Consider the following 22618-nt stretch of genomic DNA (forward strand, 5'->3'; position numbering starts at 1 on the left):
CACTCTCTCTAATGTACAGACATTTCAGTGCATCTGTTCCAGTGATACTTGGATACATTTCAATCAATGATACAAAGAGTTTATTTTTCACCCTGAGTCACAGTTAGAGCATTAAAGAATAAATGCATCAAACCATTCACCCCCTGTGGGCAAAAAAAACCCCAAGATTTCTCTTTTTCAAATTTGAGACATTTTTCCAAACATAACTACATAAAATAACTAACATCATAATGAAGAAGAATTGTATTAGCCTGCCTGTAAATTACTTCACTTCAGGCGTGTTGGTGTGGATTTAATGCTGCATTAATGTGCCATCTTCTGACAACATGTCCTGTAATGAAACTTAGTTAACTTGCAATATGTCTGTTTCATGGCTTCCTCCCAAAGACACCCTGCCTCAGGCTCATGATGGGCATTGTACTGTCAGGAGACGATTAACATGCCAATCACACATGGCTGAAAAGATAGAAACTGTTGGCTGCATCACAAACCTACAGAATGATATAATTATTTATGGGACTGATGTTTTTTTTAATTCTACATTAAGGGGAAAAGATAGAAGACAAATTGCTGGGAAACTTCAGACAAGGTGAACACAGGTGACCTTGTAAGAAGGACGGGACCCTCCTCATCTGTTGTTGAAATGAATAAGAGTCACTGAAGTCACCAAGAGCGATGTCAGACTTTCACTCACCATGTGAAACAAGCTCAGGGTTTCTCCTCTAATTGTTCTTCTCAAAGCTGCTTCTTGAAGTCAGACGTGTTGAATTCAGCTGTGAGTCAGGAAGCTTCTCTTCTTACTGTTACATGTGGAAGCCTGTTTATTAGATGGATGACAGAGCTGTGTAGTTTCCCATAAATAATACCCCACCCCCATACTCACATACTTTTTTATCCACACCATGTACAAACATAACACCCGATGACGCACGCCGCGCAGCACAGAGAGATATCCTCAAATAAAATATTGAAGTACGATGGTGGAGTCGAAGCTGGAAGCAGAGAGAGCAGACTGAAGTAGAAACCCCACAAAGTCATGCTCATTTATTTTTCCTGTTTTCACTGGAACAAGCGTTACCTACTGTGATGAGTGTTTGTCTCCAATTGAACCACACTGGGCATCATTATTATGACCGCCCAGAGCACACACTCAACATGTGTACCACAACACTTGAACTGAACACACTGTTATCATTTCAAATCAATTAAATAATAAAAAGGGCCTGATTCCAATCATTAGTGAAAACAGAGTCTGAGAGGGAGCAGTGAGGAGAAGAGGGGGTAATGAGGGATATATTGTGGTCTGTTGGCACCACTAGAGAAGTAATTGCTCTCTGTAAGTCTCTCCAGCGTATCGATGAGATGATGCTGGCCTTCTGGACTCCTCAAAGCTCTTCGGCTACAGATTCTCCAGATTAGATTCTACAGAAGCTAACAGCAAGGATAAAGAGAAAGACTAAAATCAAAGTCTTAGACAAGCTCATTTCAGCCCGATGTCTCCAGCTTCTGCAAATTGCTGTACATATCTTTTTATTTCTCCGATAGGTTATCGTATCCGCTTGGGCTCCAGCACAGACAAGAAAGACTCGGGTCGTCTCCACGTGGACTTCGCCCAGGCCAGAGACGACCTCTACGAGTGGGAGTGTCGACAGCGCATGTTCGCCAGAGAGGAGAGGCACCGACGAAAGATGGAGGAGGACCGACTCCGACCGCCGTCCCCTCCTCCCATCGTCCACTACTCTGAGCACGAGTGCAGCCAGCTGGGAGAAAAGATCAAAGGTAAGATCATGAGGAGAGCTACAAGAAATACAATATGTCATACACAGAAGAAGCCCAACTTGTGGAAAAGTATTTATTTTGATCCGTCCAAGGACATTCATCATAGTATTAAAGTTTTTGCAGATTGAAGTATATTCAATCTACAAACAGACAGGGTAGGTAAAAGGTAGATGTGTAGTTTTGTCTTCTATTGTGGTGGCCGAGGATAGAGCATTATGGGATTGGTCTTAAACTGCAGCAGGTGAAACTGAAGACACAGTTTTTCTGATGTTCATAAAAATTCAGGGATTTGTTTTCAAGGGACGTTACACAAAAGCTCATCCCTAAAAATACTCTCACTCTCTCTCTCTCTCTCTCTCTCTCTCTCTCTCTCTCTCTCTCTCTCTCTCTCTCTATCTCTATCTATCTATCTATCTATCTATCTATCTATCTATCTATCTATCTATCTATCTATCTATCTATCTATCTATCTATCTATCTATCTATCTATCTATCTATCTATCTATCTATCTATCTATCTATCTATCTCTCTCTCTCTCTCTCTCTCTCTCTCTCTCTCTCTCTCTCTCTCTCTCTCTCTCTCTCTCTCTCTCTATCTCTCTCTCTATCTCTCTATCTCTCTCTCTATCTCTCTCTCTCTCTCTCTCTCTCTCTCTCTCTCTCATCTCGTCCTTTCTTCTCCACTCTCCCTCTTTGCACTCTCCTTCCTTTTTTGCTTAACTTTCAAATTTTTTTCATTGGCTCCTCTTGTCCGTCTCTTTCCAGCTTTCCTCCAGTTACAGCCTGAATAAACATGTTTCACTAATGACAAATTACCCTTTCTGGTCTCGGTCACCGGTGCCCATTGACAAACTGGTGTGACTTTCTGCCTCTCTACCATCAGCTCGACTCAAGTCTCCCAGCTTTTCCTTTCTTGGCCCGTGTTTAAAGAAAGAACACTTTCATGTCATTATATTTTAGGATTTTTTTTTCTGATTACTTTGGGCCTCTGTGGTTAAAAAACACATCCTGGCTATTCAAATTTAGATTCATTCATCCCTGAATCTTCCACCCCGAGGAAAACGGAGGTTAAGCCCTTTTCTTAGTGTTATATTCTGTTACTGCACTGCGTCTTTTTCCTGACAGGAGCCAAATGGTTTTTATCCCCTTTATCTCTCCATGTCTCTGACGTGTCTTTGTGCTCTGTGAAGATTTCAGTTGCTGCCTACATAATGACATCATGTTTCTGCCTTTTTACTGTTTTAAATATGAAATGCAGAGAGCTGGGATAGATGAAATGAACAGCCCTGTGTCACATGGATTCTGAGATTTAATTTTCCTTTTGGCTGCTTGGACATTTATTGCCTCTTGACTTAAGTGTCCTGGAACGTGACTCTTCTTTTCTCTGTGCCCACAACCCTTGGCAGAGGACGGTAAGTTTCCTGAAGCTGTGCGTGTTCTCCTGACCTGGTTGGAACGTGGCGAAGTCAACCGCAGGAACGCCAACAACTTCTATTCGATGATCCAGTCGTCCAACGGCCACATCCGCCGGCTGACCAGCGAGAAGAGTCAGCACGAGAAGGAGATGGAGGAGGCCAAAGACAAGTTCAAGACGGCTCTGTCCGGCATACTGGGTCAATGTGAGTCCTACAGTCTCACTAACACACTACAGACTGTGATGGGAAATACACTTTGAAATGTATTTACGTTTTTTGACTTTTGTATTTAGACCAAAGTTAAGTCGAGAATCACTCACAATGAGGGAAAAGTGGGTAACTAGTTTAAAGTTGCTCTCTAGAATATATTTGTATGTGAACAGGAGAGTGCTTGGTTTGAAGTCCAATGTACGTTTCCAGATCAACAGACAGGACACAACATTAGTTAAGAGAAGTTAGCAAGGCAACATGTAGCCAAATGTTCTCAGCTTAAGTTTAGACCATGGTCAAGACTTTTAGTGCCTGAAGATCTTGTTTCTGCAAAACATAGTAAGTATAAACACACAAAGCATGTAAAGCATGCATCATGGTTGGATGGATGTTTTCGAGTGAGAAGGAGGAGGATGTTTGATGCCCGGTTGTTTTTCTGGAGAAAGACAAAAAGGTAAGTGTTCTTAGTTTTTTCTAAAGGAGATAGTTTTATACTCTTTAAAATGCGTTTATCTTTAACCTGAAACAAAAAGGTGAGGTCAGGAACTACAGTGGAAAATAACTCGGGTTACCTTCACATTGAAGTGTAAGTAGTCCAACTCAGCCATGGCAGGAATACACTAAAGGGCAGACACGTGCAGTTGAAGCAATATGCGGCTCATTTGCACCTTTGACGGCGTTTCTGTGCAGCTGCTGGTACCTCAGCCGATATAAACCTTTTTCCATTTATAACTGCTCTCCTCTTGTTGCACTGCTAATCATATGTGTGACCCACCACTGTGACTGTCTTCCTGTGTGGAGGTTTAAAGTTTAGCTTGGGAACAACTCTCTGTCTTTGAAAATAAAATCAGCCTGTCGAGCCTAAAGCCCACAAAGCTCTGTCCCTGATGGACTCTGTCGCCTTAAAGGTCACTTCGCTCATGTCACAAAACGGCCTCTTGCCTGTAGATAAATACATTGATAGATGGATAAATTGATGGATGGATGGACTGGACTTACATAGGAGCTGAGAAGCCTGAAGGTCTGTCTGTAGCCTTTGCTCTCTTCTCTTACTTCTTCATCGATCGACTCCGACAAATGGCAGGGTGCTGGGAAGGAGCAATCGATCCCTGCACTGTGCTGTCTCTCACCACACACACACTGGTGTGTGTGTTTGTATACACCCCCCGTGTTTAGTAGGACCTTTGGGATACACAGACCACCCAAACACTTCTCCACGACAGCGCACATGCTAACAGTTTAGAGATTAGAGAGAGTCTTACTTTATCAGTCCACTGCATCGAAGATGAAATGTGATATCACACAAAGGAACACTGAAAACGTGAGAGACTTTTTGAAGACGATAAACTCAGTTTTAAGTTTCCACACTGTTGTTTTTCAGCTTGTACCTTTCAACTGTTCACTTAAATCTGCATTCATTAAGTCAACCAAGAAACACTGTCTTCCTTGTTAAAGTGATAATAAAGACAGAGATGCAGCCACGCTGGCAGTTTGTGTGATCCTACAGTGACAGACAAAACAACTTGACAAATCAGAATATCAGCCAATATTTTTATACTTAATCAGGGCTTACATTTTTCAGGCGCCGCGTCTGAACTCAGGCATGAAGGGGTGAGGCATGTGGCGCGAAATAATTAAATAATTAACCCAATAAACAGGAAAGAACCCATTATTTCTATCTATAAATATTGCCAATGCTGCAGTACTCATTCAAGAAATGAAAGATGTCCTGCTATCCTGTGGGCTTGAGTGGCAGCAGGTAGTCAGCGTTTAAATGGATAACTGTGCTGTGATGAGGGGCGAGAAGACAAGAGACACAAACCCTCACCTCCTCGACATCTCAGTCCACATGGTGTCAAATCCTGCCACGGTTCTTTTGCACCCATTTAAGGCAGAAATTGAAGAATTATCCTCTGATTTGTTCTATGATATAAGGAAATCACCCAAACAAGAATTTCAGAGTTGTTTTTGCCAATTGCCCTTGAAGCAAAATTTTTCAGACTCAGGATTTTTTTTTCATTTTAAGCCCTGCTTAATTTTTATTGTATCTTTTATTGTTGTGTCGTAAGGGGCTCCCCTATCTGGTGAAAGACAAAGAATAAAGCCTTTCTGTATGAACAAAGATTTGATCTTTAGATCATGGATGTTGGGAAATTATTTGATTAATTACATTTTTACGTGTGAGAACTCTCTGACCAAACATCCGAGGTATGATGCTCTGGCATGAGCAGGTAAGTCCATCTCCTGGTTGCACATGCTTTTATAATCACACGCACACACACCAAACACATCCTCAATGAAACGCACACACAGTTCATAACAGCCCGAGTTGACTGGACTTTCTTACTGCTCTGCTCCCTCCCACCTGCCCTCTGTCTTTCTCTCTCTCTCTGTCTCTGGATGGTCTCTGCTCCCTCCCTGCATCCCACCACAGTTGAACAGATTGTGTCTGTATTCCAAGCTGCTTCCAAACAAAAGGCATGGGACCATTTCTCCAAAGCTCAGCGCAAGAACCTGGACATGTGGCGAAAACAAGTCGAGGTTAGTCCACTTCGATTTCAGTCTGATGTCAACGTGATTTCTGAAGAATTAGACTTTGTCCAATTTTATTCAGCGCCTGCCAACATTTTTTTATCTTTTTAAATTCTTATCTCTATTTTGACTGTTGGTTGTAATGATTACCTCATGGAATCTAATGTGACCAAGTGAAGAAAAAATGTCGTAATCACGAGTAAAAGCAAGAAGCCGCAGTACAGTAAGTACTTACACATTAGACAGGCCTTCTCTCTCCAGACAGTGTGAGACACACACACACGCTCACACACAGGTCCAAACCTTTACCCCCCACACCCCCTCCCTTACTGCTCTTCCCTGTGAATTGGATTTAAGCTGCTGGGTGAGTTTTGCATTTCTAATGATATCCAAGACGCATCTTAATCTATGTATGCCTTCTCCCTCTGCTCAAACACATTTCAGGAATCTTTACGTTCTGAGTGAAGGAGAACCCGTTGAGACATGTAGTTGCAGATTCCTTTCTTCTTCTTTTTTTTAAAAACCAAGATCCTCCACTATTAGCTCACAATGTTCTCTTTTCACCAAGTGATTAGCATTAATTAACATGATGATGGGTTGTTTATAATGGAGGGTCTGGAGCGTGTTGCAGTCCTGAGATGGGATATGATAGGTAAGTTTCTTTGTACCTCGGTGCAAAATGAAACGGGTTTAAGGCATGACGTCAATTCTAATGGAGACACGCACACACACACACACACACACGTATACTCTTAAAATCTCACAGCAAATGCAGCAATCAACTTGTCCAAAACTTCTAGTTAAAGGTAGGTGTTGGAAAGTAAAACTGTATGCTTTCATTTTAGTAAATGCTGCAGAAACATGAAAATACTGATAACAGGTGAATCATCTGAATCTTTCCAATCCTTTCAGGTATTCAGGATCCTATCAGTGTTTTAACACATATTCATGAGTAATTGGAGGCAGGATGATGCTTGGTTACATGTGACTTAAGTGAAGACCACTTTTGATTAGATGTCTCCTTCACCCAGACGATCCATGCTCTCTTAAGGATCTTGTTATTGGGGAAACACTCGACTTGCTTCACTCCCAAGCAGTAGTGTCTATTACAAGGATAACTAAGTGTTTTCAAAAGGCCTCAGGGCCATTTCAGTTCATCACAATGCTTCCTTTTATACTGTTTTGCTGACACTAAATACACCAAAGAGTACAACATGAGGATAGATTTTAATTGAGTTAAAGAAACCACTGTGGATGGACTGATCTGCAGAATATATCCTCCTTCCTTTCAATGGATGAGGAGTTCATTTCATATTCTTTGTAGGTTTTTCTCTTAAAAATTTAAAAAACAAACAAACAAAAAAACGTTTTTTCGTTCTCGCTCCTAGGTGCTCACTTGCTCAGCTTTATGACCTGAAAAAGACCTGAAATCATATTGTAGGCTTTATTGACTTACTATTCATTTTAAGGCAAACGGTTCACAACCCAAACATAGTAGAATAACACGAGCTCCCTGATTGGGTCACGTTCCTGGTAAATTATTGCTGAAGTTTCCAGAAAACTTTGCTTTGATCACAGACAACTACTGGGTGAAGATTTAGTTTTCTTGGATGGTTCGATTTTGTTATGACTTGTTAACTTCAGCCCTCAGTCATTAAGTTAAAGCTCTGGAAGCTTCTGTGTACATGCTGCGTGTGGGTGCAGGTTTGTAACACCTGCTAAAGAACCAATTGTGTTCAATTTAATTGTGGCAGAAGGTAAGTAAAGTGACATTTTTCATTGCTCTTTTATTACACTATAAAACACACATTTGATGATTTCAGCAGTGGTTAATGGAGTGGTTAATAATTTATTCTAAATTAAGCATTAAAACATGTCAAAATATGTTTCAATGCTGATCATTTCCCTACCTGTCTTAGACAAGTTTTTATTTGGGCTTTATTCATTTAGGCTGCAGCTACGACTTCTACTGTTCAAATTTAGCCTTGATTACGTCTTTATTCATCTCCACCTTTATTCTGTTCTCTTCTGAGGGTTCCTTACAGCTAATCAAAGACGTGCATCGAGCTTGTTCTTCCTCCTGATACCACCAACTAAAACATGCTTCCATGAGTCTCTGCTCTCCTGACCCTCCTCTCTCTCTCTCTCTCTCTCTCTCTCTCTGTCTCTGTCTCTGTCTCTCTCTCTCTCTCTCTCTCTCTCTCTCTCTCTCTCTCTCTCTCTCTCTCTCTCTCTCTCTCTCTCTCTCTCCTTGCATTTTTCAGGAGATCAGAAACATGCACAACGAGCAGCTGATGGGCATCAGGCGAGAGGAGGAGATGGAGATGTCGGACGACGACATGGAGGACATGGCTGACTCAATGGACTCAGGTATTCATATACATGCATGTATTCACAGATCAGCACTTCTGTCAACATGACAGGAGATTCAGTGATCAGAGCCTCCAGAGGATGAACTCCGAGAGCGTTGAAATCACAGAGGGAGAAAGCTGAAGTGACAGTAATCTTCCTCTAAGGATCTGACAACCACCCGACAGCTCCACATGAATGAGAAACACATGCACAACACATCAACATGCTGACAACATCCATGCTTCACTGAGTAAATGATCAACATAACTACTAAAAGACATCAGGCCCACTCCCTACTGGATGAACACAATACTCCATAATTGTGTGTGAGCATGTGTGAATGTGTCCACACCTCCGAGCTGCCAGATAATTTCATATCTTCGCACCATGATCTCCTGTTTGTCCCCTGAAGGACAATCGTTTTGTTTGTCGAGCAACAAAAACTCACAGCTGATAATCTCCTCACCCCCACCACAATAAAGCATTCATCTTGAGTGGTTGTCAGGGCAACACGCTGTTACCGTGACCACCACATGTCGGGTCATCCTTGTGTTATGTTGTTTTACTTTAGTGTATTCTGATCTCTGCCTCTCGCTCATATGACGGCTTCTCTCATCAGCATGCAGATGTATGTCAGCTCAGCCTCCTTCTCTTTGGCACCCTTGTTATTTAGCTATCAGTTATTAGCACGGCTGTCATTGATCTGTCTTTTTTCGCTCCATGCCGCATCGTCGACCCAGGCGACAGGTGTTCATGAGATACTTGTTGGTATTTGTGTTAAAAGACTAACTGTAACACAATCTTTACTCACTAACTTATAAACAATCGAGTATATTCACACATCAACTTTTCCTCTTGAAAACCCGTTTTATGACTGCAGCCTCTTAGAAAAGTAAATCAATGCTCTGCATCTGACTCATGTACAGAATAGCAAAAGAACTGCCTGTGTGCATGACTGTATGCCTGTAGGTGTGTGTGTGTGTGTGTGTGTGTGTGTGTGTGTGTGTGTGTGTGTGTGTGTGTGTGTGTGTGTGTGTGTGTTTGTGTGTTTGTGTGTGTGTGTGTGTGTGTGTGTGTGTGTGTGTGCAGGCTCAAGGATGTCTGCAGGTCGATACCTGTTATGTAAGAGAGGGCGAGTTACTCAGAATCTGACCAAGTCGTTGACATGTCCTCACACCGAGCTGATGAGGCCCTCAGATCAATATTCGTCTCATCACAAACACAGCATGTAACACACACACACAACCACACACACACTGCAAGAGTTCGTTAACACAACCAGTGGTCCTCTGTGATAGACTGCAGGCAGCCCTGGAGAACACACACACAAAAAGGAGCCAGATACACAGACCTGCAGAGGATGGAGCTTATCTTGGCCGTCCAGTCAGTGTGTTGAACTTTCCCCAAAGAGCTTCCCCTCGAGGCCCACAGGGGGAGAACAGAGCTGATAACAGAGGATACGTCTCATACAGTAATAACTCCCTCTGTCTCCGCTCTGTGCTCGATAGGTCAGCTCAGATGTCCAGAAGAAAGCTAATGGATGAAACACTTTGAGATTATCAAAGCCTTCTCTGTTGTTAAACTGAAGGTGCCAGATTATTGGATGTGGGTTAAGTAGATAGTTAACAACACCGTTCCTTTTCATCCATTTTTTTAAGTAGGTGTATGAACTGTTTTCAGTCATTCTGATTCTGAGCATGATCTCTCCAGAAAGGATGATTTTGGTTAACCTGAGAAACATTTTAATCAAAACCTGACTGTGTGGGATTGTTTGCTGATGTTGCTGCTTGTGCAGTAATAGAAGTAATAGTAATAATAGTAATAGAAGAGAGCCTCCCTCCAGTACAGAGCTCTTTTCTCATTAAGACGCATACTTCCACTTGAATTATTTCTTTAATGCTTCGCCAAAGAGTGTTCGAGGACACCGTCTGATTACTGTTTATTGTGTAATTACAAGCCTGATATAGTTCAACTGCTTCTGATCAATGTTTTTTTGTTTTCATCATTTTGACAGAGACAAACTACCATGAAGAGAAAGTCTTGTGTCAAAGCAGTTTAAAAAGCATCGTTGTTCACTGCAGGTGTTTCTCAAGTGGAAGCCTTAAAGGAGGAGAACGACTCCCTGCGCTGTCAGCTGGACGCCTACAGGAACGAGGTGGAGCTGCTCAAACAGGAGCAGGGCAAGAACCAACCAATGAGGAGTGAGGAGGACAACACACACGCTCAGCAGCTGAGCTTCCTGCAGCAGGCTCTGCAGGGCATGCAGAAGGTAACACTTACTACACACACACACACACACACCTACACACACACACACACACACACACACACACACACACAAACAAAGAATGATACAGTCACTCTTTTCCTGTCCTGCATACAGCAAAAAGTTGACTCTCCTGTTTTGTTACCGTACTGCTCAAGGTTCTTTTTAAGAACACGGTTGTTCAGGTTGAAACACTCCATTTTCCACTTAGACTGTCTTTTATTCATGATTCACTACTCTTAAAGAGAGCCAACAAGTACAAGTGCAGGTGTCTGCAGCAGCTTTTTTCTGAAGAGATGCAGAAATATAGATTTGCATGTTTTCTCTTGTTAAACGTACAGTTCGTAAAATCCACAGCTCGAGGGCTCTCAATCAAAACAATGACAAAAGGTGACATTGCAGGGTGTCATGGAGTGATTCTCTGTCGGGGAAACCGACCTGAGAAAGACAGTATGTGTACTCACGATGTACCTGAGTATAATTGACATGATGTTTGTATCACAGCAGCTCATATAGCGACAGTACAGCAGCTTTCAGTCGCAGCTAGCACTAACAGCATTGTCACTAACATGACGTGGCGGCTCGTCATGGCGGCTGCCTAAAAGACACAACTATAAAGTTACAGATTTCTCTGGCTTTGATAACTTTTGGAAATATTTGAGGTAATGGAAGTACTTATGTAGAGAATGTATATAACATGGGTTTAGTGCATTTTTATTAAAGTTAGATATTTTAATGTAAAGGAAATTTACTGTGGAAAGACAGTGTGCAGGCACATGGATGGACGCGTCATTTTTTATGAATAAAAACCTTAAACAAAAGGATCCCAAACTGCTGACCAGAGTCATGTGATTTGAGTGACATTGTTTTCTTACCCACCTTACCTTTAGGCTACAGGAGGAATTTTACCTCAAACAAATATAAATGTAATACCCCATAAATATCTTAGAATGACTGAAGTGACTCATCATGTGTTTGAAAAGTGTCCTCACTCTGGTGCCTGTCATAGGTAATGTGAAATTATGAATCCATTAAGTCCCTGCTGTCCATTTATTCCTGCAGACACCAATTACCTCTGCAGCTTACGTCTCATGATGTGTTTATGAAAAGATGAGGTGGATGGATTAAACCAATAAAAAGACCCTGAAATTAGATAACACCCCCCACCCCCGCAAAGGTCCAAGTGTTGTATCATGCAAAACCACAAATTACAATGAAATATTCTCAGCATGAAGCATCTACCGTGTTCCTGAGGTTTGAATTGAAGTGCCTGGAGGAAGGGAAGAGCTTAATGTGCAGCTCTGCAGATCACATTTGAAGACTAGAAGTGGACCCTTAATTTGTTCCAATTCAAACAGCAGGAGGGAAATCTTTTTATCTGTGTCAGCAGAACGCTTCAGAGGACAAATACAAGATGAACACTGTTTTAAGCTGTCAGAGTGTTCTGTTCTTTGGTCACCACTGTGAGTTCTTCCTCGGCACTTTACTTCTCTTGGACACATAAAACAGGAACATGACTGCCAAATTGATAATACAACAATGTTTCCTATGAAAAGGGAATTATTGGAATTATACTTGACATCATTTTCTAACTTGTACTTATTATCATTGAGGATTTCAACCCTAAACATGGATTACATGTCTGATTGTTTTCTGCTCCAAGTTTTTCGTTTGATTAAAAAAAGGTTTATATCATCACAGTTAAATTGTTCCCAGTAGCATTGATGGCTTTTTGTTCTCCCTTTTCTGTGCAGCAACTGTTGCAAATGAGAGAAGAAATCAAACAGCGTGAGGCAGAGCTGGAGAAGAGTTTGGAGGACAAACAGCAGCTGAAGAACCAAGTCCAGTCCCTGAAGGAGGGACTGCAGAACCTGCAGAACACACAAGCAACGCAGGTTAGTGTGACGGAGGGAAGGAGGAGGGCGGTGTTTCTGTGGTGTATTTATTAGTTTCTGAGTCACAATCTAAGTTTCTAATTTGCATTTTTATAAGAAAGAGATTAGTTCAAGATGAGTTTCATTGTGGGAAATATATTTTAGAAAAAAAATTCTTCAGTAAACAAAGACAGAAGTGTGGTAAGATTTTTTTTTCTCAGCTCCTCAAATGTCTCAAAGTAGCAGTTTGTGTGCGTCTGTTATAACACCAACACTGCAGAGAAGAGCCCAGCACAGTGACGCAGACCATTCCTGACTTCAGTCAGCGTTCTGCTGCTCACATTTTCTCTCAAGGAGTTTAATTCATTCTCTTTCTTCACATTATAATCCACTCTGTCATTTCCAATGTCTCCTCCAAAAAGCAGCTCAGTCAGTGATCAGCTGTGTGATGTGCCCGTCATTCAGCCTTCACGAGCTTTGACTTTGAACTGTAATGAGTCAGTATCAATTTTCTAGTGTTTTAAAGAAGTGAAGAGTAAACATTGGATAGGTCAAGCTTCTAACATATGATGTTCAGAGCTCCCCTGACAGGAAATGAGCTGGTTATGTAAAGAGTGAAAATAAAACTGATGCCTGTTAACGAAAGGAACAGTCTTTGTTTACGTTTTCCACATTAAAGATTCAGTGAAGATGTTTTATGACTGTTTTGGTCATGTACAGGACAAGCCCAGTTAATGGATAAGATGCACCACTTTGTCCACAGGGGGCGCTAAGATTGACATTGATCTATGAAGCTGTGTGACTAGATTATCATAAATGATCGTAAACAGAGTTAGCTTTGGTTTTCAAAACAAACCCAGCTCACAAATCAAACAGAAGGAACGACACAGGATGCACATATCAAACAATAAAACAGGAAGCACAAGATCAAGCACGGCTAGATAAATGAACACCTCGACGATGTCACACTGAGTGCTTGAAAATAAACGCGAGTACTTTTCTTTTCTGGAGAAGATAATCATCCGTTGCTGCCTGATACTTCTTCATTCTTCTGCAGCGTCTGCTTCAACATGTGAAGCTGCCATGTTGTGACTGATTATTTTCGTCTACGTCGAGACTGACTTGTATGATACAACTCATTTTAAGTTATTATTATACTAAGTTATTATGAATCTCTTTCAAGGCTACAGAACAAACTACATACATACAACCAATGTTAAATACTCACATTAACAGTGTAATGCACTCAAAAAATAATAAAGTCAAATCATCTCTAAAAGTCTTCCAGGACTCCACACAATGCACAATGTCTGTCCCTCCCGCCTGTGCTCCTCTACTAGATTGCATATTGTGTTTGTCCACTCCTCAATAACTGTGTGATCTCCAATAAACCACATAACAAGCAGCAAGAAGAAATCAATTCTCTCCAAACTAGAAACATATTGAGCATGTGGCACCACAGTCAAATTGTTTCCTTGTTTGTTTTCCTGCTGAGATTTTATGAGAAATCGAACAAAAAATAAAAACCCACATCCTGTCATTCCTGAACATGTTGCTCCTTCTGGCTAAATTGGCACTTGATTCATACGGAGAGATCATCTCGTCATTTCGTTTTAATGGACTAAAAGTGCTTTAACTGAGCGATCATACTGCTTTCAGTTTGAATGAGCAGTAATAGTGAGATCACCATGAGCTTACCCCGCAAATGACTATAAGCCAGTTAAAAGCAGGGTTGAGGGGAACGAATGATAAGTCAGAGTATTTAAATTTTGAATCCTTTAATATTGCACAAATAGTTGTAAGGGTAATATTCTACAAATGAATAAAGTGTTTGCTACTAGAATGAAGGCAACAATGATCAGAGAGGAGGGGTTTCCATTAGGAGGAGTCTCAGTTTTTTAATAGGATAATAATACAAACTAAAGGCTCTCCGAGGGGCTCAGCATGTCGTCTGTTTGCTCCGAGATGTACGAGCCGACAGTTGTCACTTAGATCTATTGAAGTTACATCGTTGTCAATAAAGTATCACAGCGACGGTTTGATTAGAAATGTGTCCGTGTGACTGGGAGCTAATGAAATCCCTGCAGGTGAGCACACATGAATCCTGAGAGGCAGTCTCATTAAAGAGAAATCGATGTGTGGGTGTTGGTTCCTCTGAAGATTAGCGCTCATTAAGGGGGGATTTGTCATGTTGACGACTTCTCTTTGTGCCATCACTTCTCCTTCACTGGTCCACTCACTGATTTGCTGTCTCCACACATTACTGGATTTACACCAGTGCAAGTCATTGAGGCTGTTATCGATTGTTTATTATTAAGTGGTCTGTTGATCATTTTTTATCAGAAGTGCTTTAAACCTATGTACTATCCAGGTTTATTCAAATGTTTTACAATCTAAAGCCCAAATTGTTACATTTTGGGCAAAAAGTTATGACATCTTGGGTTCAGCGTTTTGTTACATTATTGACCAGTTATTAAAAATCGGGTCGCTGTGACATTTCGGGCTCTAACACGCCTTTATGCACTGATCCCAGAGGCTGTATCATTGTCAGGCACTAGAAGATAGGTGTCAGGTAAATCAGAGCTCTAAGAAAGGTCGTCTTCATCGTTATTTGTCCGTGATTAGATGGAGGATGTTGAATTTCAGTTTCAGCCTCGGTGTGAGTCGAGAAGCTGTAGATCGAGAGAGCACAACAGTTCTGGATATGAAATATTTCATGAATAATTTGATACTCTAAGGGATACTTATATCAAGGTAACTTGTCCAAACACCTTGAAAAAAGAAACATTAAAGATTTACTATTCCAGGATCGGTAAGTCTCCCATGGATTCATGTACTCAGACACTGGGATTTCAGAGGTGAAGTGCGAGCAAGCTTTCATAAAGCCGTTATGTTTAGAGAAGCAGTACAGTCAAGGAGTGCTCAGAAACCACTGCACAGGGTTTAGGGCCATATGTAGAAACATAAAAACATAAAACTATATTATTATGCACGCACTGAAAATCTCAAAAAAATGTCTATCTGACCACTTTTGCTGAGCTTTGCTCAATAAGAATTAATTATATCGAGATTTATGATCTAAATCAGAACGGATCTTGACATAAGTCTAAAAATACACTCCTCCTGTCGCTGTCTGCTTTTGCACCCTGAGCTGTGTGCATCCACACACTCCAGTCTGTCTACATCAGCACTCAGGTTGTTTCTCTGCCTCTTCTCGTCCTGTGTTTGTGATGTGCCGCAGCTGGAGATGTCGAAGCAGGACGACGGAGGCGGCGAGGAGAATCAAGTCAGTGTAAGTGGAGGAAAAGAAAAAAAAAAGAGATCTAACCCTCGATTGTCCTCTTCACATTTTGTTTTGTGTCCTCATTTCTCCTCCTCTGACTCTCCTCTCTAACCTCTTCCTCCAACATGACAGATCATTACAGGCCGATCCAATTCACTGCCACCACATTTCTCATTGAGAAAATCAGCACAGACACAACTAGGCTAGGAAATAAAGGAGTCATAGGACAGGATGACTCGCAAGTGTGTGTATGTCTACACACCCACACACACTGACACACACTGACAGGGAGTAATGGATAGATTAAAAACAGAAAAAGGCCAACAGGCATCCCACACCACAAGTGAAAAAAGTATACACACTGTTATGGAGGAGGAGCACAAACAGCACAAACTCCTCTGTGACTCCTCTGACAAATGTTCCATCACCTGTCACAGATCTGAAACTAACTGCTTGATCATTTCTTCTCTCCTTTATATTTATTCTTCCTACACTCATCTTTTGTGTGTGTGTGTGTGTGTGTGTGTGTGTGTGTGTGTGTGTGTGTGTGTGTGTGTGTGTGTGTGTGTGTGTGTGTGTGTGTGTGTGTGTGTGTGTGTGTGTGTGTGTGTGTGTGTGTGTGTGTGTGTGTGTGTGTGTGTGTGTGTGTGTGTGTGTGTGTTGTATTTCTTGTTTCTATTTTTATCCTCATTGTTTTTGATCGTGCTTAAGTTTGACTTGTTAACTACTTTAGAAGAAGTAGCAGTGGCTGGTAGCAGATGTGTCTAAGCTAACTGTGTGTGTGTGTGTGTGTGTGTGTGCAGGAAGCCACAGTCTCTGCAGTGGTGAGCTGCAGTCAGGAGAAAGAAGGTCCAACAGAGAAGCCTCCATCGAGTCCTGTCCACTCTGAAAGAGAAGCTCTGCTCGTCGGTACGCTGACACAAATGTTCTGCATCGCAAAAAAAGAAGCTTTTATTTGCTCTAACTTGAAGTGGTGTCAGCAGAGTCTCACTGCTCAGTTTGTGTTTAGTCTAGCAGATCTGGTAGCAGGTTTGAATGCTGTAAAATCTCCAGCAAACATGCATGTGTGCCTTTATATTACAGCATGAAGCGTGCATGTTTGATGTTATCTCATCTGTAACCGTTTAGGAAGAGATACTCAGTTTAAAGAACAAACTTTGGATTCCCATCAGATGCAGAGTTAAGATTTCAGCCACAACTTTGCATTGATGTGAAGTGCTAAGACCTGAGGGGATGGAGTTTTGTTTTTTATTCCCATTCTGTTAAACATTTGCTCTGCTGCCTCTAAGTCTCACATACTAGATCTGTCAGTCACTTGAATCTGCATATTCACTGAGTGGGCGCATTGTCAGAGTGAACGTCAGCTGGAGATGTTCATTGGCCCATCAAGGCAAATAAACACAGACGGCAAAACCACTGCAGTGGGCTGTTTGATGAAAATAAATCAGCAGCATCCAGTGCTTGGTGTTGTATCTCCATGCACCAGTAAACTTCGTCTCTGATTTGTTGCTGTCGGAGCAGCTCCAGGCGAGCATCTTGTTTATGTCCGACCAGCCTCACACAGGCAGTTAAAAAAAAAAAGGTCTTTGACTTTGAATTTACCCTTAAAAAAAACTATACATTCTGGTATTCTTGTTCTAGGTTTCAGGACTTTATGACTTAACAGTGTGAGATTATTTAACTGTTGATCTGTGGATGCTCTAAAGGTAGTGAACAGAGGAGGAGGGTTATCTCTCTCCTGTCCCTGTGAGCTGAGAGCAGATGGTTTGTCTGAGCTTTGACGAGAGACAACGGCATCAAAAGCAGTCATTAAACACTTCCTCTAATCAGGATGCGCAATACAGGAGAGGAGAGGAGGACATGAGAGGGAGGAGAGGAGAGGAGGACATCAGAGGAGAGGAGGGGGAGGAGAGGAGAGGAGGACATGAGAGGGAGGAGAGGAGAGGAGGACATCAGAGGAGAGGAGGGGGAGGAGAGGAGAGGAGGACATGAGAGGAGAGGGAGGGGGAGGAGAGGAGGACATGAGAGGAGAGGGAGGGGGAGGAGAGGAGGACATGAGAGGAGAGGGTTAATCGTCTGGCAGTTAGTCTTTGTGTGACAGAAACAGGAGTTATGTGACGCGTCTCTTCATGAACTTTATCTTTACATGGCTGGTTTGTTCCTCCTCAGGGATCATCTCCACGTTCCTGCACGTCCATCCGTTTGGAGCCAGCATCGAGTACATCAGTTCCTACCTGCAGCGTCTGGACACAAAGGTAACTGACACAGACCTTCACTGTGGGAGAGATCAGCAGAGTCACCTTCAGTATGAGTTTAGATTACAAGCAGCCCGACAGACACCGTGTCAGTCCCCCTACAGAGCCCACAGATGGACTGTATGTTTTCCTGCTGTGAAGTTGAGCCTGTGTGCTGCTCTATGCTTCTCCGCCTCTTTTAATTGAAATTGATGATTCTGGAGGAGACAGCTATAGGAAAAGCTGAAGGGTTTAAAATGAACATTTGGACATTCTTTAGGGTGAATAGATATTCTCATTATCTCCCTGTCAGAATGTCAAAGTGTCTTTTGACAGAACAAAGAGCTCGATGAGGAGGATGAGATGAAGATATCTTTTACACCAGAGGTCTCACCGCGGATTTATTCTGCAAGATAACCATTTGTGTTTCTCATTGTTAGATTTGATTTGTCATCTGCAAAAACTCGACGCAACGTTTCTGCCAGAATTATCTTTTGACAGTAGAAACTCTTTCAATATGCTCATGAGCACTGTGACTCATCCTCACACACAAAAAGAAAAGATTGTGACTGTATTCTTTCGGGCCTTTTGGTTTGGTCGTTTTGTCTAGTGTGTGTTTGTGTACGTGAGCAAACGCCCACACGTGTGTATCTGTATGTGTTTTAATGCATTGTGTGTTGCTCCGACAGCGAGTCTCCCGGCCACACAGCCCACAGAGTTTGGTTTTGTTCAATAACACAGACGAGACTTCCCAATGACAAGAACCGATCCTCTCTGCTTATCTACACGCTCCACACACAGCTCCATTGTGTGCGCCGACACACACGTCTTATCTCCATGAAGGACCATAATGCATCAGGACATCAACACTGTTGTACTTATAAATGTGAGACGCTGTCAACGACAGCATTTACGCTGGATTTTAGCATCGTCATCTCAGAACTTCAATCCACACGTGACCCTCAGCCCGCCGGGTGGCTGCTGTGCCGTCACAGTCTCCCTTTAAATTTGACAGAATCAGTGGCCACATTTTTCTCCAAAGAAAATGATTTTGCTTTCTTTAAAGCAGCATACGCTCGTTTGTTTTTGCTTTAAATTATATTTAGAAAAAAATGATAAAAGCACCAACTTTAATTTAAACACACCCACATCTCATCCCAGTCGACTTGGTGCTGTAGAAGTTCTGAAAAACATGTCGCAGTAAAAAGGTTACAACACAATATCCTTAGTTCTGCAGCTCACAGACTCACAGATCACGGAGCACCAGAAGTCCTTTACATGAGATCATTAGCAACACTGCAGCCATGAAGAGGAGTTACAAAGACGGTGATATCTGTGTGGATTGACGAGTGATTACTGAACAGGTGTCAAAACTATAGAACATGATATTAGAGCCGATGTAGAACCTTGTGCCACAACAAATAGTTTACCAACAGGTGGTGAGCTCCAGCAGCCACAGCAGAGGTCTCGTTTCATTTAGTGCTAAATATGACAGCACTTTATCAGGCCTCACTGCAGCCACTCTGCTCTCGTCACTCCCTCCTGCCTTTATTTTGATTGTGTCATGAATAGGACAGAAATGTGGACCAACACTGTGGGCAAGAACATCTTTTTTTCATTTTCATTTTGCAAACAAACAAAGTAAATGAGGATTTTTAATAAGAGATAGATCAGCAATCTGAAGAAGGATGGTTAATTATTGTTGGTGTCATGTACACTGTGGGTTTCTCTGTTAGAACATGTGTACTTCTCCTGATTCCTTGTCCATCCCTGCTCTGGTATGTGTCTCTTCAGATTAACACCAGTGAGGTGGAGGCTCTTCTCTCTCGGCTGCCTTGCACCTTTGTACAGGAGCTGAGTGGAGTCGGAGCCAGTCTGGAGAAAAGATGGAAATTCTGCGGCTTCCAGGGCATCAAGAGCACGTAGAGTCTGCTGGTTACACTCCCAGGACGTGGAGGAGAAGACGGGAAGACGAGGCTCAACATAAGGGACACTGTGGAGATGTGAAGGACAGAGTATAAAGCCCACAGACATCAGAGAGTGAGGACTGTACCTGGCTGTTCGAGCACACAGAAGACTGAGCACAAAGGATGTTACATGAGCATTTCAGGGACTCTGTGCAGGTGGCAGAGACTGAAAGACGCAGCATTCCCATGGCTACTGGAATAATGTCACCCAATCATGACGAGAGAAGCTTCTTGAGCGTGGACTCTCAGTGAGTTTCTCAATGCCTGCAAATCGTTTTTGAGACCGACCTTCTGTCTTGGAGTCACAGAAGTGCAGCGACTCCTTCAGTCACTGGACCATGATGTAGCCCTCATCGACAGTGGCCTCTGTATGGTGTCAGCGTGAGTCAGGACTACAGGACTGACTGAAGGAGGCTAATCAGGGTCTAACTGAACACATAAAACCTCCATATCTATGTGTGGTTTGTAACAAAGATCAAAAATGGATATATTTCTTCATTTTCAACAGTTGCATAGAATCATTTCTTGTAATACACTGTAAATTCTTGGTTGATATTTTTGATGATAAAAAGTTTTCGTATATTAAAATGTTTGACTTGATTTCTATATAGCTGATATATCACTTTTTATACCTCATGCCTTTGCATATATTATAACAGGCGGTTATTTCAGACCTTACATAAGCGTGAGTGTCTTTCCAAAGCCAGTTAAGTCTGGCTCGGAGCCTGGCTGAGGGCTCAGCGAAGCAGCATCACGCTTAACTTTGAAACACACCTCAGGGATCATGTTAATGATGTTTAATTGGTGAGGCTGTCGGCGTGTGTGTGTGTTTGTGTGTGTGCTGCTGCTGGCGTACTCCATACACAAGGTGTTTGTGTGTTTGTGTGCCACTTGCCTGGATCCATATATGAAGCGGTTACACAACACTCAAAAGAGGGACAGTTTTCTCTTCCATCCTCTCCAGATAGAGAGCTCTTGTCGTGAGGACTGAAGGTTCCTCCCAGAAGCCCAGTCAAGCATCCTTAATGTTCCTCCACTGGGCTGCTCTCCCTCCTGTCGCTCTCAGAAACAAAGGTTTATAATAACACATGATTTGCCCTCATCGGTCTCCTGCAGGCGCTGCGTTTGAAAAATTAGCGTTGCTACCGTTCCTTGTACCTTAATTAATAATGGAGAATGAGAATGTTCTGCCTACAAGCTCCTACAAGGCTTTCCTTCCTCGCACATGCATCCATTATTAAAAGCATTGGTTTGACTAGAAAAGAGGGTTTCATGTGTAAAATGTCAAATGTCCGTCGTGGGAGTGGAGTTGTTACATGCAGCCTCCAGTAACCTCCAGCCTACAGAGGTTGTTGGCTTCTGTCAAGCATGAATAGGAGAATAAATGCTGGTGCATTATTTTTTCATATGAAGTCACAGCAGAGGCTAAGAGCAAAAGATCAGGTCTGCGTCTGTCTTCGGAGGCATTTCTCCCCCATTTGTCGTACAAAGATGATGTTGCAAAGAGAGGAAGAACTGCACACCCTGTAACTTTTCTGCTCCTCCCTGCTCGATAGCACACACGGGACTGTGAGCCTGTTCAGAGTCATGCATCGCTGCGTTTCCTCTCCTGCCTCAGACTTGATCTCAGTAGAACAGCCCTGATGGAAAAAAAAAAAAACTGAAGCGCTCGCTCGCTCGTTCTCCCACCCACTCTCCCTGACATAAACTTAACACTAATGCGCCGCATACTCCTCCGTCAGACACCGCTTTCTGTCCAGACTGTCCAGCTCTTGCACACTGATTGACCGGAGGCGCTCACATTCATCTCATTCACAGCTGTTTGGGTGTGAATCAGCACGCTTGTGATTGTGCATCAGTTTTTCGGGCATCTCATGATGAGGTAAACTTATTAAACGCAGCAGTCCGCCTTTGAATGCCGATCTCCACTCACTGTTGGCCTCTCAATGATGCGACAGCAAGCAACTTGCTCATTACGCTGATTCAAGGTCTGTGCAAGTAAAAGCTAGTCAAAGGTGTGATTTACCTCCCAGGCAGTGACCCCGCCACAGGACCACTTCTACTGAGAAGATGTTTGAACATGTCCTGAGGCATCTTTTGATGTTAAGCTCCACTAATAACATAGTCTGAATTATTAACTTGAAATGTATTATTGTGATTCTTGTCGGATATTTTGTATTTAAATCCATTAATACACTCGCATCATGTTTAGGAGACGTCCGTAATTGGACACAAGGAGATAACCGGGTTCTTCTGGGTGATATCATGACGTCCGAGACACCCTTAATTACCTGCTCCTCTAATTTAGCTTCCTGAAGGCCTCCTCATCTGCTTCATTATGATTATGGCCTCCCCTGAGCAGGCAAGAGGCTGGCTGTGTGTGCAGCATATGTGGCTGAGAAGAAGATAACAGGTGTGGAGTTTGGTCATTCAGAGCATGTAAAGCACTAAATATCTTCAGATCTTCAAGCTGCACATGAAGCTAAAATTGCCCTTTGAAAGGAACAGGTGAGTCAACAGCTCCTCCTGTTGAGCACAACAGCAGCTACACCTCACACTTTGTGCTTTTTTTTCCGCTCTGGGGATGATTTGCATTGACAGCGGGTGTACAGCCACAGCACTGGGGGACATGTTTGTGAAGGTTTCTTTCTTAGTGAAAGCTCCACAGTCCTCATTAATTTATGTCTGCATAAAAGCTCCTTAAAT

The 22618-nt window shown here is 42.4% G+C and overlaps 1 protein-coding gene across 5 annotated transcripts in view; it reads left to right on the forward strand.

The window, feature by feature from the left end:
• The window catches only part of LOC306829129 (ecto-NOX disulfide-thiol exchanger 2-like), a 106016-nt gene extending 85504 nt beyond the window's left edge, over positions 1–20512 (forward strand). For all 5 annotated transcript variants that reach the window (XM_079352023.1, XM_079352022.1, XM_079352024.1 and 2 more), the window contains 10 exons: positions 1546–1779; positions 3186–3398; positions 5839–5945; positions 8201–8306; positions 10370–10557; positions 12309–12449; positions 15670–15720; positions 16515–16620; positions 17881–17966; positions 19740–20512. In XM_079352023.1, coding sequence (XP_079208149.1) covers positions 1546–1779; positions 3186–3398; positions 5839–5945; positions 8201–8306; positions 10370–10557; positions 12309–12449; positions 15670–15720; positions 16515–16620; positions 17881–17966; positions 19740–19871 — 1364 coding nt within the window. In that variant the 3' untranslated portion in view covers positions 19872–20512. The remainder of the gene's footprint in view (positions 1–1545; positions 1780–3185; positions 3399–5838; positions 5946–8200; positions 8307–10369; positions 10558–12308; positions 12450–15669; positions 15721–16514; positions 16621–17880; positions 17967–19739) is intronic.
• Positions 20513–22618: the final 2106 nt, after the last annotated feature.

This window comes from Symphodus melops (assembly GCF_947650265.1).
Source record: "Symphodus melops genome assembly, chromosome: 9".
NCBI classification, from domain to species: Eukaryota; Metazoa; Chordata; class Actinopteri; order Labriformes; family Labridae; genus Symphodus; species Symphodus melops.